We start from the raw sequence: 16,673 nt of genomic DNA on the forward strand, positions 1-16,673 counted from the left end.
ATGTTCATCGGAACCCTGCAAGGTGTATTCATGGATCGTAAGGGAAGTTGTCCATTTGGTAGTTTTTCGGATGTTGTGATTTGCGGAGAAAGAACTGAACGTCTTATCAAAGCAGGAAAAATCCAAGACCCTGGTTCTTCAAGTTCTTCAGGTGCTAAGAAACCATTCTCAGGGGCACCCAGAAGGAGAGAGGGTGAGACAAATGCTATATATAATCAGAGAAATGGAAATAGAGGACAACAATACTGTCAAGTTGTTGTTGTGTCTATTCCAGCAACCCAGCCTCAACAACCACAAAGAGGACAACCACAACAACAACAACAACGCCAATTCCAACCAAGACAAAGAATGCCAGATCGACATTTTGATCCGCCGCCTATGACTTATGTTGAATTACTCCCTGAACTGCTCAGGTTAAAGTTTGTTGAACTTCGCACTATGGCTCCGTTAACAAGGATTCCCGCTGGTTATGATGCTAATGTCCGTTGTGATTTTCATTCTGGTGCGCCAGGGCACCACATCGAGAATTGTCGGGCTTTTCACCATAAAGTTCAAGATTTGATTGACGCCAAGACGATTAACTTTGCTCCTACTCCGAATGTGGTGAATAATCCTATACCTCAGCATGGAGGGCCCAGAGTAAATAATGTGGAAGGTGGGGAAAATTTGAACTTGGTAGTCAATATTGATAATATTCAGACTTTGTTGCTTGTAGTGAAGGAACGCCTACTTAGAGGGGGAGTATTCCCGGGATGTGACGAGGATTGTTCAGATTGTGGTAATCATGAAGACGGCTGTGTGAAATTGAAAGAAGGTATCCAGGGATTGATGAATGAAGGTTGTTTACAGTTTGATCGAATAGTGAAAGACCGTGAAGAGGTATCGACCGTTACCATTTACTTTACGCCGTTAGAAGGTTCTGTACGTACTCCAAGTGCGCTTGTGACTATTGGTACTCCTGTGACCGTAGCTGCGCCCGTGACCATATCTGCTCCGGTGACTGTTGGTATTCCCGCGACTATTAATACTCCAGTAACTATTAGTACTCCTACCACCATCGCTGCTCCTAGTGGAAGACCCTATGAGAATAGTAGAGCAATTCTGTGGCACTATGACAATGCTTCTTCTCCAGTGACGATTGGTTCGTCAAATAAGACTCCAGTAACAGTTGGTTCGGTTATGGGTAATATGGGAGGATCCAGAGGATTTACGAGAAGTGGTCGTTTGTTTGCACCACAGGTTCCGAAGGATAACAATGTTGAGGCTCTTGCTAGAACAAAGGGAAAACAAGTTGTAGTTGAAGAAGAACCAGTGCGAAAGGAAGTGCCCAAGGGTTCTTTTGAGAAGGACGTGGAGGAATTTATGAGAATTATTAAGAAAAGTGATTACAAGATCGTGGATCAGTTGAACCAGACACCGTCAAAAATCTCCATTCTCTCTCTGTTGATGTGTTCCGAGGCACACCGTAACGCCCTGTTGAAAATGTTGAATATGGCTTATGTGCCTCAAGAGATTTCTGTTAACCAGCTTGAAGGTGTTATTGCAAATGTTAACACGAGACATGGTTTGGGATTCACGGATCTAGACTTTACACCTGAGGGTCGCAATCACAATTGAGCTCTGCATATCACGATGGAATGCAAAGGCGTCGTTTTGTCGCATGTTTTGGTTGATACCGGTTCTTCTTTGAATGTGCTGCCCAAAAAGGATCTGAGTAAGCTTGATGTCGAAGGGGTTATTCTCACACCAAGTGACCTTGTTGTCCGTGCTTTTGATGGATCCAAGCGATCGGTTTGTGGTGAAGTCACGTTGCCTGTGAAGATCGGTCCAGAAGTGTTTAATATTGTCTTCTATGTGATGTATATTCAACCAGCATATAGTTGTCTGTTGGGGCGTCCCTGAATACATGGAGCCAGAGCAGTTTCTTCGACTCTCTACCAAAAGCTAAAATATGTGTGGGATGGTCAAGTTGTGACCGTGTGTGGCGAAGAGGACATCTTTGTGAGCCATTTATCCTCCTTCAAATATGTGGAGATGGATGGCGAAATTCATGAAATGCTATGTCAAGCTTTTGAGACTGTCAGTATTGAGAAGGTGGCTTGTGTTGAACAGAAGAAACCAGGTACCTCGATTGCGTCTTATAAACAAGCTCTGGAGGTCATTCATTCAGGTGACGCGGAAGGCTGGGGAAAGATGATTGATGTGCCCGTAAAAGAAGACATGTTTGGCATTGGTTATCATCCTTTTCAATCATCAGAGCAGGGTGTCCAGGATCAGAGAGGGCCGTGTACTTTCACTAGTGCTGGATTGATGAATCACGGGGATGTCTTTGCAACAAACAATGAAGATGGTGACAGTGATTGTGATATGGTGCGCCCGTGTGCTCCAGGGGAGAAGATCAACAATTGGATTGCTGAAAGAATAGTCCAAGTTACTCTCCAGATAGAGTAATTTTCTTTTGTTTTGCATTTTGCATGAAAGCCCTACGCTCTGCCCAAGGCGTAGTGGTTCATTGTAGGGCCACATCATGTTTTGAATTTTCAATGACTATCATCAATAAAGGACGTTTTGCAATCAAATTTGTGTTCCCTGTCTTTCTATTTTTATTACTCTCATTTTCAAAACAATAAAAATGGCAATGTTTTTTTATTTTCTGTGACTTTCTTGAACTCTTTTCTAAAAAAAAGCATGAAACATCGCTCGTGCAGAATTGATCTTGCGGATTCCATTAAAAACAGTTTTGTTATGGCTCAGTATGATTTCGATAATCCCATTTACCAAGCCGAAGAGGAGAGTGAAGAAGATTGTGAACTCCCCAAAGAATTGGCCAGACTATTGAAACAGGAGGAAAGGGTCATTCAACCTCATCAGGAAGAGTTGGAAGTCATTAACCTTGGTACTGAGGAAGTAAAGAAAGAGATCAAGATAGGGGCCGCTTTAGAAGAAAAGGCCAAGAGTATCGTGAAGGAGCGTCAAAGAATGACAAGAAGACACTGAGAAGGCTAGCTGGAAGCTTTTACTTGAACAAGGATGATGTGTGGTACAAGAGGAACTTTGACATGGTTCTGCTCAGATGCGTGGTTAGACACGAAGTAGACATGTTAATGCAGGAAGTACACGAGGGATCTTTCGGTACCCATGTTGATGGTCATGCAATGGCCAAGAAGTTGTTAAGAGCCGGTTATTACTGGATAACCATGGAATCTGATTGTTTCAAATACGCCCGGAAGTTCCACAAATGTCAGATATATGCAGATAAAGTGCATGTACCACCAAACCCTCTGAATATTATGAATTCTCCTTGGCCATTCGCGATGTGGGGCATCGATGTGATTGGAAAGATTTAACTTACTGCTTCTAATGGACATCGTTTCATCTTAGCCGCGATTGATTACTTTACCAAGTGGGTGGAAGCAGCTTCCTATGCCAATGTTACCAGACAAATGGTTGCTCGGTTCATTAAGAAATAAATTATATGTCGTTATGGGGTTCCTGAGAGAATCATCACTGATAATGGTTCGAATATCAATAACAAGATGATGAAAGAGCTTTGCAAAGACTTTAATATCAAACACCACAATTCTTCTCCTTACAGACCAAAGATGAATGGTGTTGTAGAGGCGGCAAACAAGAACATTAAGAAGATTGTGAAAAAGATGGTTGCGACGTACAAGGATTGGCATGAGATGTTGCCTTTCACTTTGCATGGGTATCGTACCTCAGTGCGTACGTCAACCGGGGCAACTCCGTTTTCACTTGTGTATGGCATGGAGGCAGTCTTGCCAGTAGAAGTTGAAATCCCTTCTTTGAGGGTGATGATGGATGTAAAACTCGACGAGGCTGAGTGGGTTCAAGCCAGGTTTGATGAGTTAAATTTAATTGAGGAAAAGCGACTAGCAGCTGTGTGCCATGGACAACTATATCAAAGAAGGATGAAGAAAGCCTTTGATCAGAAAGTGCGTCCTCGAAGCTATCAGATAGGTGGCTTAGTTTTGAAGAGGATCCTTCCTCCCGATACAGATAACAGGGGCAAGTGGACTCCGAATTATGAAGGTCCATATGTTGTTAAAAAGGTCTTTTCTGGTGGAGCCTTGTTGCTTACAACTATGGATGGTGAAGATTTTTCGTCTCCTGTGAATTCATATGTGGTCAAAAAATACTTCAAATAAATTGACCCGCTGGACAAAAAAGAAAGTCCAGGCAAAAAAGGGCATCCCGGCGAACCAAGAGAAAAAGAAAAGAAAAAGGTTCGGGCAAAAGTTAGGGATAAAGAATAAAAAAATATATATGTACACCCGGTAAGTCGAAAACCTGCAAAGGCGGCTTAGGCAAAAATGGGTATCCCGGTGGATTGAAAACCCGAAAAGGGCGATCCAGGCAAAAGTTAGGGATTAAAGCGAAGACTACAGTCTGAGTTATCTGTACTTCATCGTGTTTCAGTGTCTACCATCTTGAAGGATATGATCAGTCCAACCATTATTCTCAGAAAGCAAAGAATTTGGAGGAAAGTGAAGATCTATGAGTCATAACAGAATTGGAAAATAGTGGAATGCCGTGTTCACATTGCCAATAGGATAGTTTATTTTCTCTTTTGGCGCAATTACCTCTTCCTAGGAATTGCTTCCTGATGTATTTGCCTTTATAGGCCATTTTCAATCAATAAAAGTCGTTATTCAGTCAAATTGCTCTCTTGTTTTTTATTTTACTGTTTTGTTTGCAAAAAAGTCCGAATTTTTGATAAACATTGCATCTAAAAACATGAAGGCTAGACAATGACGTGCGGAAAGATAAAACATCTGAAAATCATTTTGAATGTTGAGTACACTTGAGTATATCTTGCCCATACGATCCCCTGGGGCATGTATGTCTTGCCGTTTTGCAGGTTACTATCTTTAATTAATGGCTAAAGCAGATGAGCCAAAGTTTGTTCGAAGGAAGACCCTGTTGTTGCAACACTGTCCAGTCGTGTAAGAAGATTGGGTCGTCTAAGTCGAGTTCAGAATTTGTTTCCCCAGCATGGTCGAGAGGTTGGTGTTTTCCCAACAAGTGACTCCCCAGTTGAGTTGGTTTCTCTACCGTTCCGAGAATGTCAGATCAGTAAGTATCCTCAATAGAATTATTGTATATCCCCAGCGGAGTTGACAGTGCCAGATTGTATCTTCCCAGCAAAAGCGATTGCTCCTCAGAGTCCGATGCCAGATCGATGATCTCGACGCCAGATCCATGGTCTCTTTCCTTGAAGCAGAATCTCGGCTCTCAACTTGTTGACTCTCATCTAGCTTGACCTTCAGAGCCACAACTTCTGTTTTCAATTTGGAGATGGTTTCCAAGTATTCTACCTTCTCATTCTCAATTTGAGTTATTTCTTTCTTCTAGTTTACAACCTGCTTGCTCAGCTCTACACTTTTATGACACAGCTCTCTGTAGGTAGAGGCCAATTCCTCAAAGGTTACTTCACCATCACTTGAGTCTTCATCAGATCTCCATCTTCCTGTCAAAGCAGTCACAAGATTTGCAGCCTCCTCTATATCACTCTCATCTGACCAGGTGGCAGCAAGACTCATCTTCTGCTTCTTGAGGTAGGTTCCACATTCTGTTCTAATGTGTCCATACCCATCATATTCATAGCACTTTACTTCTTTTCCTTCTTTGGGCTTCTCCTCTGACCTTACTCTTCTTCCATTGCTGATGTCAGATGAGATGTTCTTGACATTTGCCTTGGATCTTACATCCATTTTCTTTAACAATTTGTTGAACTGTCTCCCCAACATTGCAACTTCATTGGCCCACTCTTTATCCACATCTTGACTATTTTCCTCTTCTGTGTTTGATATGAAGGCAATGCTTTTGGTTTTCTTTTCAGTTCCATCATTCAATCCCATCTCAAAGGTTTGGAGGGAACCAATTAGCTCATCTACCCTCATGTTGGAAATGTCTTGAGACTCTTCTATGGCAGTCACCTTCATTGCAAATCTCTTAGGGAGTGACTTGAGTATTTTTCTTACCAGCTTTTCATCTGTCATCTTCTCTCCCAGGGCTCCTGAAGCATTAGCAATTTCAAGGATACTCATGTGAAATTCATGAATGTTTTCATCTTCTTTCATCCTTAAGTTTTCAAACTTGGAGGTGAGCAGCTGACGTCTAGACATCTTTACCCTAGAGGTGCCTTCATGAGTGGTCTTGAGAATGTCCCAAGCCTCTTTGGCCACTTCGCAGTTGTTTACCAGCCTGAAAATATTCTTTTCTACCCCATTGAATATTGCATTCAAGGCTTTAGAGTTTCCAAGAGCAAGATCATCCTCCTCCTTGGACCATTGTTCTTCAGGCTTTTTAGTGGTGGCTTCTCCTTCTTTAATAATGACAGGATGCACCCAACCTGTTAACACAGCTTTCCAAGCCTTGTTATCAAGGGATTTCAGAAACGCTACCATTCGAGGTTTCCAATAGTCATAGTTAGAACCATCCAAAATTGGTGGCCTATGAACAGATCCTCTATCTCTCTCCATTGTACCAGAAAGTATTGCCCCTAAATCTCACCCAGAACCAGAGCAGGATGCCTGCTCTGATACCAATTGAAATTCTGGTATCAGATATAAGATGTCGAAGGTAATGTCACGACACTAATATCTATTAATATACATTGAAAAAAAATACAGAATGGTAAAGCGAATAACACAAGCAATTGTTAACCCAGTTCGGTGCAACTCACCTACGTCTGGGGGCTACCAAGCCAGGAAGGAAATTCACTAAAATAGAATTAGTTCAAAGACTCTCCGTACACTTCAACGAGTTACAGTCTTTCTCACCTAATCTCTACCCGTGCAATTTCTACCTAAGCACTCTTAGATATGAGAACCCACTCACTTCCCTACAATCACACACCAGTGATTTTAAACAACAATCCCTTGAGAAAAGAAAATACTTTTCAATTACACACTCTTGATTTTACTTCACAGTTTTAATCAAGAAGACACACTCTTGATCTTGCTTCACAACTTTGATCAAGAAGACACACACTCTTGCTTAACAGCTTTAGAGTGACAAATTACAACCACAAATTAGTCCAATTCAATCATCAATGGATGACTTGAATGACCTACAAGTCTTACGACTAAACAGACACAAACCCTAGCTCTCTCTCTGTATTTCGCTCAGTCTTGGTTGTGTGTTCAAACAGGTTTTCTAAGTCCCTTTTTATAGAAGCATCCAGCTGGGCTTGGACATCTTGAAAACCCTAAATCTATTTTCCAATCAAATCTTTTTATAACAGTTGGTTAGATCTCCTTGGAAAATTAGTAAATCTGGTTGTAATCCATGATTGAATGCGCCAACTAATCATATCTTCAATCATCCAAAGATTGCCATTAATTGTGCAATCACAAAACACCAGACATTCATACTGAATGTTCTGTGTACAGGATGTCATGACATTGGGTCTGACATCCTGGAAAAATCCTGCATAATCCAATAATTCCTTTTATAACTTCCAACAGGTACAGCCATATCAGATGCCATGACCTTGTGTATGTCATCTGAAACAATCCTGCATGAACATGTCTTTCATTTAAGCTCCAGCAGGTACATCCAATGTCAGAAGCCTTGTCATTGTATGTGGCATTCTGAAACAATCCTGCATGAACATGTTCTTGAACTCCAACAGGTACATAGGATATCTCATGTTAAGACATCACACATAACATCTTGTGAACACTCTTTGTTTTACCAAAATTGCTGCCAACACTTAGAATCAACACAATCGTAATTGGACTTATGTAGATGTCACAACTATTTGAGGCCGGGCAATAGAATTTTGGTGTTAATGCATGTTAGAGACATAATATAATGAACTATGCTCATGAAACATACCACATACAAAAAAGAATATGCAAAGTGGGGGATCTAATCTCATCCATACTTATGTTGGTTTTGCAATCAACTAGCCTTAGGATATTGAGATATCATAGGTCCATGATATGAATGCATAAAGAAGGGGAATGAGATGAAGAGGGAGGGGAAATGGATCAAACTCAAATTGGACAAAGGAGGACTTTTACCAAATTAAGATCATTCATTCATTTTGGGAGATGGAATGTACATTCCATCAATCCCCTAAATCTAATGATCTTAACTTAACAAAGTCAAATCAACCTTGACCAAGGCCCAAGAACACAAGTCAAACTTCCAAAGTCAATCAAAATGGCTCTACACAATTTATTTGGCATTTATTCAATTAAAAATACTAAAAATAATACATTAAATTAAATATGGTTGGTCAATTTCCTAAAACCTCATCAAAACACCAAAGAAATGGTCATGAGATTTATCATAGGTCAAACAAGGTCAAAGGACCTTGGAGAAAAAATTTCAGAATTTTTGGAGACTTAAAATTATTTTTAAACAACTAAAAATATTCACAAAATCAATTAAATCATGAAAATATTAATAATGATCCAAAAAATAATTTTAATTCAGAAAATGAAAGAGGATTTTAAAAAAAGGAATAAAAATTAAAATCAGAAAATAAAAAAAGCGTAGACCACTTGATCTACCTCATTAATTGAGGTGGCAGATCAAGTGGTTGAGCGTGCACGTTCCATGATGCGCCTGAGTCAGATATCCACACGCTTGATAATCAACATGTACGCTCATGATTAAAACAATTTGAATCCATCTAATGGCTCTGGACCGTGCCACATCATTGTCGGAGCAAAGTGTCGGTCGTCTTATTAGGCGACCTTGGTCGGACTGGTCCATTCATCACCATATCATAAATGAAAAAGGAGGACATGATCAGAAAGATAAAATGGCGTAGATCACGAATATCACCTTAATTTTAAATAACTCCAAATATATATATAGAGATATGTGGAGTTGAATTTTGAGGTGTGTCAACTGAGTTGCTTCGATTTGACCTCAAAGCAACTCAATCTTCTTGCCTCCAATGATAGGAATTCAGACAACCAAGGATCCAAGAGAATTGATGGGTATTAAGAGAGAATCGAAGAGAAGAAAATTTTGGAAAATTACCTTCAATGTTGTGTAGAAATGGATCTCTCTTGTTTCAATTCGTGCTTGATCTTGCTTATGGAACTTGTGGAAGTGGCTTAAGAATAATGCAAAGCTTTGGATCCTGGAGTTTTTGAATCTCCAAACAGTGAGATTCAAACTCAATTTTCAAAATGAAAATTCTCAGGTTTTCCTTTCAAACGTGAGGGTTTGAAGTGTGGAGGCAAAGCTGGAGCGCAAGGGTCCTTTGAAATGAGTACAGAAGGTCTCTATTTATAGCAAAATGAAGTGTTATTTGCACACTTGAAAATTTGTCCAAATTTGGCAATACAATGCACATGCTTGCATGGGAGTGTACAAGCCTATGAAGCAATCCAATTAAGTCCATAATCAACTGAAATGAGGTCTGCATGAAGCTTGAGTGGCAAGGCAAAGTTATTTGATCGTTTGAGGCTTGAATCTTGCCAACTGATACAGGCCTGTTTACACCATGGGCAAACCCATCAAACTTAGTCCGAAATGAATGAATTAGGACTCTTTCGAAAGCTTAGATTAAGAGGAACAACTCTTATGTTGAACACTTTTCCATTTGGAACTTGTATCATGGTGAATTTTGAGGTGGAAGTTTTGAAATTTCAACATGTTGAAAAAAATTCTAAGTGTCAAGTCTCATATTCAATTATTCCACCATGCTTAACGTTTTATGTGAGCTCCAAATGAGAAAAGTGTCTTCATCAAAGTTGTATCTATTTCAAAGACCTTCAAAATGATAACCAATTTGACATTATTTGGAATTAGAATGAATGAGTTGTGCATTTTTGAAGTTGAGGAAAATCACTTGTTCAATGGTATTGGTCCAGAATGACCTATTATGTTTCCTCATATCACATGCTCATAAAAGTTGATTTAGCTCTTCCTCAAAACATAAAAGTTGAAGTAGACACCTTGAATTTGATTGTGAAACTTGAAAAATATTTCATTTCATAAAAAATGAGCAAGTTATGGCCTTGGGAAGTTGACTTTCAAATTAGGGTTTAGACAAAATGACCTATAATGTTTCAACATGAAAAATGACTTTCCAAGCAAAATTAGATCTAGACCTCAACATGAAAGTTGTTTGGAATGTCACTTAGATTAACGTTGCTCTTGGGATCATTTTCATATGATGAAAATTGTAGGAGATAGGATCTAGGGAGACCTAGTTTTGATGAGATGAATTCATCTGGCCAACCACCACCAACCAACTTGCTAGCTTGCAATTCTCTTGACTTTTTAGGCCCTTGGTAGATCATATATGCATAAAATGATGAAATTTGAAGTTTCCCTTGATAAATTTGATCAATTGGTGAGGAAGCTTGTTAAAGAAGTTACTCAAGATACCTATATGAACTAGGGTTTCCAAGGCAAGCCAATTCCAAACTCTTGAAGAAATCTTGATCAGAATAACATGTAGAGATCATGGGGACTCATATATGATTCTTAGGGGCATGGAGGATCACTCTTTGGTTGTTCTCTTAGCAATGAGGGTTTCAAACCCTAGATGTGAACATGATGGATCAATGGTGATCATGCCCTACCTACAAAGGAGTTAGGCAAATACAAAGACATACTTTTGGTATTTTGGTTAGTAAAATGATAATATACAAGTATGATACAATCACATGGTGCTTTGTGATCTCTCCCAAAACAAACCCAATGAAATAGGGGTAAGGAGGATGCCAAGGTATGATCCCAATGCTAATGCATATGATGAGGTAGCATGAGGGATCTTAGGGTCAAAATTGGGGTCCTACAGCTGCCCCTATTTAAGGATATTCTAACTGAGGAGGTGAAGGTTAAAGTCTTTGCATCGACTCAATAGAATGGGCTTAAATAACAACATATAGAAACAACTTTTGGTCCCTAAGAGACCTTATGATGCATATGTTATGAATGTAAAATCAAATTCTCTGTGGGGAAATGTTGCCACAAAGGAAAAGAAATCAGAGAGACCGAAGGTCCGCAGGAGCATAACGCATTCTGTAAGGAAAACGCACTGGGGAGCCAGAGACTCTGAGGGGATAAAAGGGGTTATGCGTAGGCCAGGCTACGACTTAAAAACTGCTGGGAGACTAGAGGAATTCTATAAAAATGGAAAGACTATGCCGGGGAAATAAAACATCTGCAGGGGAAAGGAGTAGATCAGGATAAAACTGATGTACTTGGATTATGCAGGAAAAGTGATTTCACTAAGGAAATACACACTCAACTCAACTGGGGAAGAAATGAACTTCAACACAGGAGGAGCGGAAATTTATTATCCACTACCGGTTACTGGGTAAGGAGATAATAAAGATCTGACAGAGAGGACACCCATCATCGGTTAAGATGAACATATCAAGGATGACTCACTGAAAGCCGCCAGGAAAGTGTATTCATTACCGGTTACTAAGTAAGAATAGCCTTACCGGGGAAAACTGCAGAAATTGGATTTTACAACTACCGGTTACTGGGAAGAAGACCAAAGAGAGAGAATATTCGTCACTGATTAAAGTGAACATATCAAGGATAAACTCAAAGGAAAGAAAATCCGTCATTAGTCAAGATGAACATATCAAGGATAGAATTTCCTGCGGACGTTAAGGATGATACCCGTTATCGGTTAAGATGAACATATCAAGGATAAATACCTGACCAAAAAGTAGGAATTACATCTATTGAATGTTGGATAGAATACCACCAAACAGAATATTCGTCACCAGTTAGGATGAACATATCAAAGATAGACTCCGGGGGGAAGAAAATAAACAGGATTTACAACTACCGGTTACTGGGCAGAAGACCGCAAAGAGAAGAAAACTCGTCATCAATTAGGATGAACATATCAAGGATTAACTCTCTGGGGAGCAAAATAGGGATTACAACTACCTTTTTACTGGGTAGAATACCAAAGATGAGAATATTCGTCATCGGTTAGGATGAACATATCAAGGATAAACTCAAAGCAGGGGAAGAAAACATCTGTCACCAGTTAGGATGAACATATCAAGGATATACTGCCTGGTGTCGCATCTCGAAAAATATGATTCCTCGCGATGGTCGCGAAAAAAATTACGTTCGAACAGAGTCGCCACCGAACTTTATTTATCTCAATGAAGGGTTAGGAAAATATCGATAAAACCTTTTGGAAATAGAATAATGGTCGTCGCAACCATATTCGGGTTCGGGAGTGGATTACGTAAGGGGAAGGTATTAGCACCCCTTATGTTCGTTGTACTCAGCGGGAACCTTTTAGTTCTAATGTGCGTTTCGAGTGTTAATTTATGTTCGTTTGTTTTATTTGAGTAATTAGAGTTGATAATAGATATGGATGGGAATCTCAGAAAGGGAAAGGGGAGGTTTTTTATTAGTGTGCTCGCGAAGATACAACAATCTCCTGCCTACGTATCCTTATGGCATAATAAGGAAATCAGAGCATTCGTAGTTCGGGAACTACGGTTGGTTGGTGTTTTTTTAATGAACAACTGTTTAGATCACATCCTAAAGGTTAAACGTTGGCTTGTCTACTCTCGACGGAGGCTTACGCATTGGTTTGTTATGCGCGTTAAGGATTAAATGGTGTTCTTTTTGAAAAGAGTTTTGACGAGTCAGATTAATATATTGGATGTTTTGATGGGTTGAGATATTTTTCTTGGATGATGATCACTCGGATAGTCGAGTAAGACAACTCGTATCCTAACAGTCGAGAAAGGGAGTAGAAGACTCTAGACCACTTTCTTTTTCATCTTTAATTATAGAAAGAATTTGAAGATAGTTAAGGTGTTTTGATCGGATGATGAATACTCGGATAATCGAGTAAGACAACTCATATCTTAATAATCGAGAAAGGGAATAGAAGACTCTAAACCGCTCTCTGTTTCATCTGAGTATTTATGAAAATAAGGTTGTATATGGTTGACGTATTTTTATAATGAACGACAAGTACTTGAATGACTGAGTAAAACAACTCATATCCAAGCATTTGAGGAGAGGAATCGAAGGCTCAAAACCATCTCCTTTTTCGTATAGTTTGTTAAGAAAATGATTTAATTAAGTTGTATGTTTGCGGAAAAATGACAATTGTTCGACTGACCGAGTGAGAGAACTCGTATTCGTCCAATTGAGGAGTGAAGTTGAAAACTCAAAGTCAACTCCTTTTTCATTTAACTTACTGTGAAAATATTTTGATTTAATCAGGGTTTGGAGATTTGTGGAGGAACGACAATTATTTGACTAAACAAGTAAGAGAACTTGTACTCAAATAGTCGAGGAGAAAAACTTGAAGACTCAAAGATATCTCCCTTTTTATTTCTTATTGTAAAAGAATTTGATTTGTTTGTGCTTAGGTAGATTAGAGATGACGGTTGTTCGATTAATCGAGTACAAGAGTTCGTGTTTAAATAATCGAGGAGAGGAGTTGAAAACTCAAAACCATTACCTCTTTTATTCTTAAGTATTTGATTGTGATTAGGTATTTTTAATTCTTAAGAGAAAACTCGATGTTGGATCGAGGTTTTAAATTTGTATTTTGTGAATGAATTGAATTTATTTAGTGAATAGTTCATCTAATCAATTAAAATCGAATAGGTCTCATTGTAAGAAGGCCCAAGAGTAAGCCATGTGAGGTTGATGGCGATACTTTTACAAGTAATCGACTTACAAAGGTGTTTTGAAAATGGGCTCGACTTTGAATCGAGAAGTATGTGATTTATTTTTGAAATTGACTCGAATGATTTTAAATCGGTGAAAACGGCATAATTTTGTCACAATTGTAACATGTCGTTCACATATACTCAAGACTTTGTATAAATAAATAAATGCAAAATAATCATACACATAAACTCCACAAAAAAAATAAACAATTATCTAAATTATAAGTGACATTAATAATAATATAATTAATTAATTAAATATTTAGTAGATTATTTTGATTAAATAATAAGTAATTAAAAAATGATGGATAGAACCAAATAATTGCATATTTACCATTAAATATTAATAATAATAATAACAACATAATTGCATATTTGTGGAGATTTGTGGAGGAACGACAATTATTTGACTAAACAAGTAAGAGAACTTGTACTCAAATAGTCGAGGAGAAAAACTTGAAGACTCAAAGATATCTCCCTTTTTATTTCTTATTGTAAAAGAATTTGATTTGTTTGTGCTTAGGTAGATTAGAGATGACGGTTGTTCGATTAATCGAGTACAAGAGTTCGTGTTTAAATAATCGAGGAGAGGAGTTGAAAACTCAAAACCATTACCTCTTTTATTCTTAAGTATTTGATTGTGATTAGGTATTTTTAATTCTTAAGAGAAAACTCGATGTTGGATCGAGGTTTTAAATTTGTATTTTGTGAATGAATTGAATTTATTTAGTGAATAGTTCATCTAATCAATTAAAATCGAATAGGTCTCATTGTAAGAAGGCCCAAGAGTAAGCCATGTGAGGTTGATGGCGATACTTTTACAAGTAATCGACTTACAAAGGTGTTTTGAAAATGGGCTCGACTTTGAATCGAGAAGTATGTGATTTATTTTTGAAATTGACTCGAATGATTTTAAATCGGTGAAAACGGCATAATTTTGTCACAATTGTAACATGTCGTTCACATATACTCAAGACTTTGTATAAATAAATAAATGCAAAATAATCATACACATAAACTCCACAAAAAAAATAAACAATTATCTAAATTATAAGTGACATTAATAATAATATAATTAATTAATTAAATATTTAGTAGATTATTTTGATTAAATAATAAGTAATTAAAAAATGATGGATAGAACCAAATAATTGCATATTTACCATTAAATATTAATAATAATAATAACAACATAATTGCATATTTACTATTAAGTATTAATAATAATAATATAATATAATTATATAACTTTGAAAGGAAGTAAATAAAATAGAAATAAATGAAATGAAAGTAAATAAAATATTTAAATATTGTAAAGTAATTAAATAAATATCATTAGGAATTAAACTATTATATATATATATATATATATATATATATATATATATATATATATATATATATATATATATATATATATATATATATATATATATATATATATATATATATATATATATATATATTATAAGTATATATATGAAAAAATATAGTAAGAGAAAAAAGAACAAATCACAAAAAATGAGTGAAATGGGCTATATCAAGAGGGAGGCCCAATTCGGGGCGTTACTGAATAATAAAAAGGGGGTTTGCTAGCCAAAATGGTCTTTGGGCCCAACCTGGGTTGGCCCAAAATGGAATTACCAAAGCCCTGAATGGTTTGGTCAAATATTTACCTTCTAGGGAGAAATCTGGGTCGTTGGATCAGCATACTTTGATCTGGTCAAAAGATCAAAGGGAGGCACATGAGGGTACACCACCATATGGTGGGGGGATCCACATAGGATCCCCTGGTTGACTCAGAAGTCAACAGATGTGTGGTGCCTCGTGGGGAGGCCACGTGGCACTCATGCAGCCACCCACTTTATCTATCTAAAACGAAATTTTGAGAGAGAAAGAGCCATTTTCTCATTCCTACTCTCTCGCTTCATTTCCATACTCAAGTTGCTCTGCAACTTCTTCATCATTACCGTCGTCATTCTCACGGCCGACCCTGCCGGAGAAGACGGTGGTGGCCGGCCAACCGCGACGGTGCCGCCGTCTCCTCCGTGACCAACAACCCTAACCCTAAAAATCCAAACACAAACCCTACTTGTTTTTCGCTCCTCTATCCAAATCCAACCTTATTTTTTTCAAACTCTCCCTCAAATGGTCGGATCGGTACCAAAAGAAAAAGAAAAAACTAAACCCTAATTTGTGACATTCTCTCCTCTGAAGTTACGATTTGAAGAAATTAGGAAAGGGGTTTTAATCCACGTGAAGAGGCGAAGATGATGGCGTGAAAAGATGAACGAGAATGAAAGACTTACTTTTTTGAAGTCAAACTCCGGCGACGCTCCCCTCCTTTAAAATAAGTCCTTCGTCTCCTTCTATTTTCCATTTTCCTTTATTTTTTCTTTGAATAATGTTGTTGCTTGGTTTTACTGTTAGGATTTTGGATGTTTTGTGAATTATTTTTTTGATTGTTGCTTCATGGATTTTCCAGAATGTGTGCTTTGTTTGGCTTGAGTTTAACAGCAAAAATTTTATTGTTCTCTTGGGTTTCAAAAAACGTGCTCTTTGTTTGGTTTAAGTTTAACAGAGAACAATAACTTTTTATTGTTTTTCTTAGATTTCAAAAACCTCTCCCTTTTACTATTGATTTTGGTTGTTATATATTTATTGTGAATTTTTGTTTTGAGATCACTTCTTGGATTATCCTTTTTCCAGAATTTATGGAGTGATTATCTTATGGATTTAAGGTTGTTGATTTGGATAATGAAATGTGGCCTTGGGCGTTTTCTTTGATTCATCGTGTAACCAATTAATCTGTTTATTTTATCATTTATTTTCCAGTTTTTTAAGTGCTTATTTGATAAGCAGTTTTTTAAATTTTGAATTGGTTTTGCAGGTGAAGTGAAAGGTGAATTTATTGAAAAGGGGGCGCTGCAAATTCAACAGGCTCTGGAGAAAGTTTTTGAAGAGTTGCTTTTGGAATTGGGGGTTGTGAAATTTTAA

General features: G+C 37.7%; 1 protein-coding gene across 1 annotated transcript in view; it reads left to right on the forward strand.

Annotated features, from left to right (window-relative positions):
• Nucleotides 1-16,673, forward strand: part of LOC127122715 (uncharacterized) — a 57,244-nt gene extending 40,571 nt beyond the window's left edge. The window contains exon 3 of the mRNA XM_051053010.1: nucleotides 16,567-16,673. Coding sequence (XP_050908967.1) covers nucleotides 16,567-16,673 — 107 coding nt within the window. The remainder of the gene's footprint in view (nucleotides 1-16,566) is intronic.

Source organism: Lathyrus oleraceus, chromosome 2, assembly GCF_024323335.1.
Source record: "Lathyrus oleraceus cultivar Zhongwan6 chromosome 2, CAAS_Psat_ZW6_1.0, whole genome shotgun sequence".
NCBI lineage: Eukaryota > Viridiplantae > Streptophyta > Magnoliopsida > Fabales > Fabaceae > Lathyrus > Lathyrus oleraceus.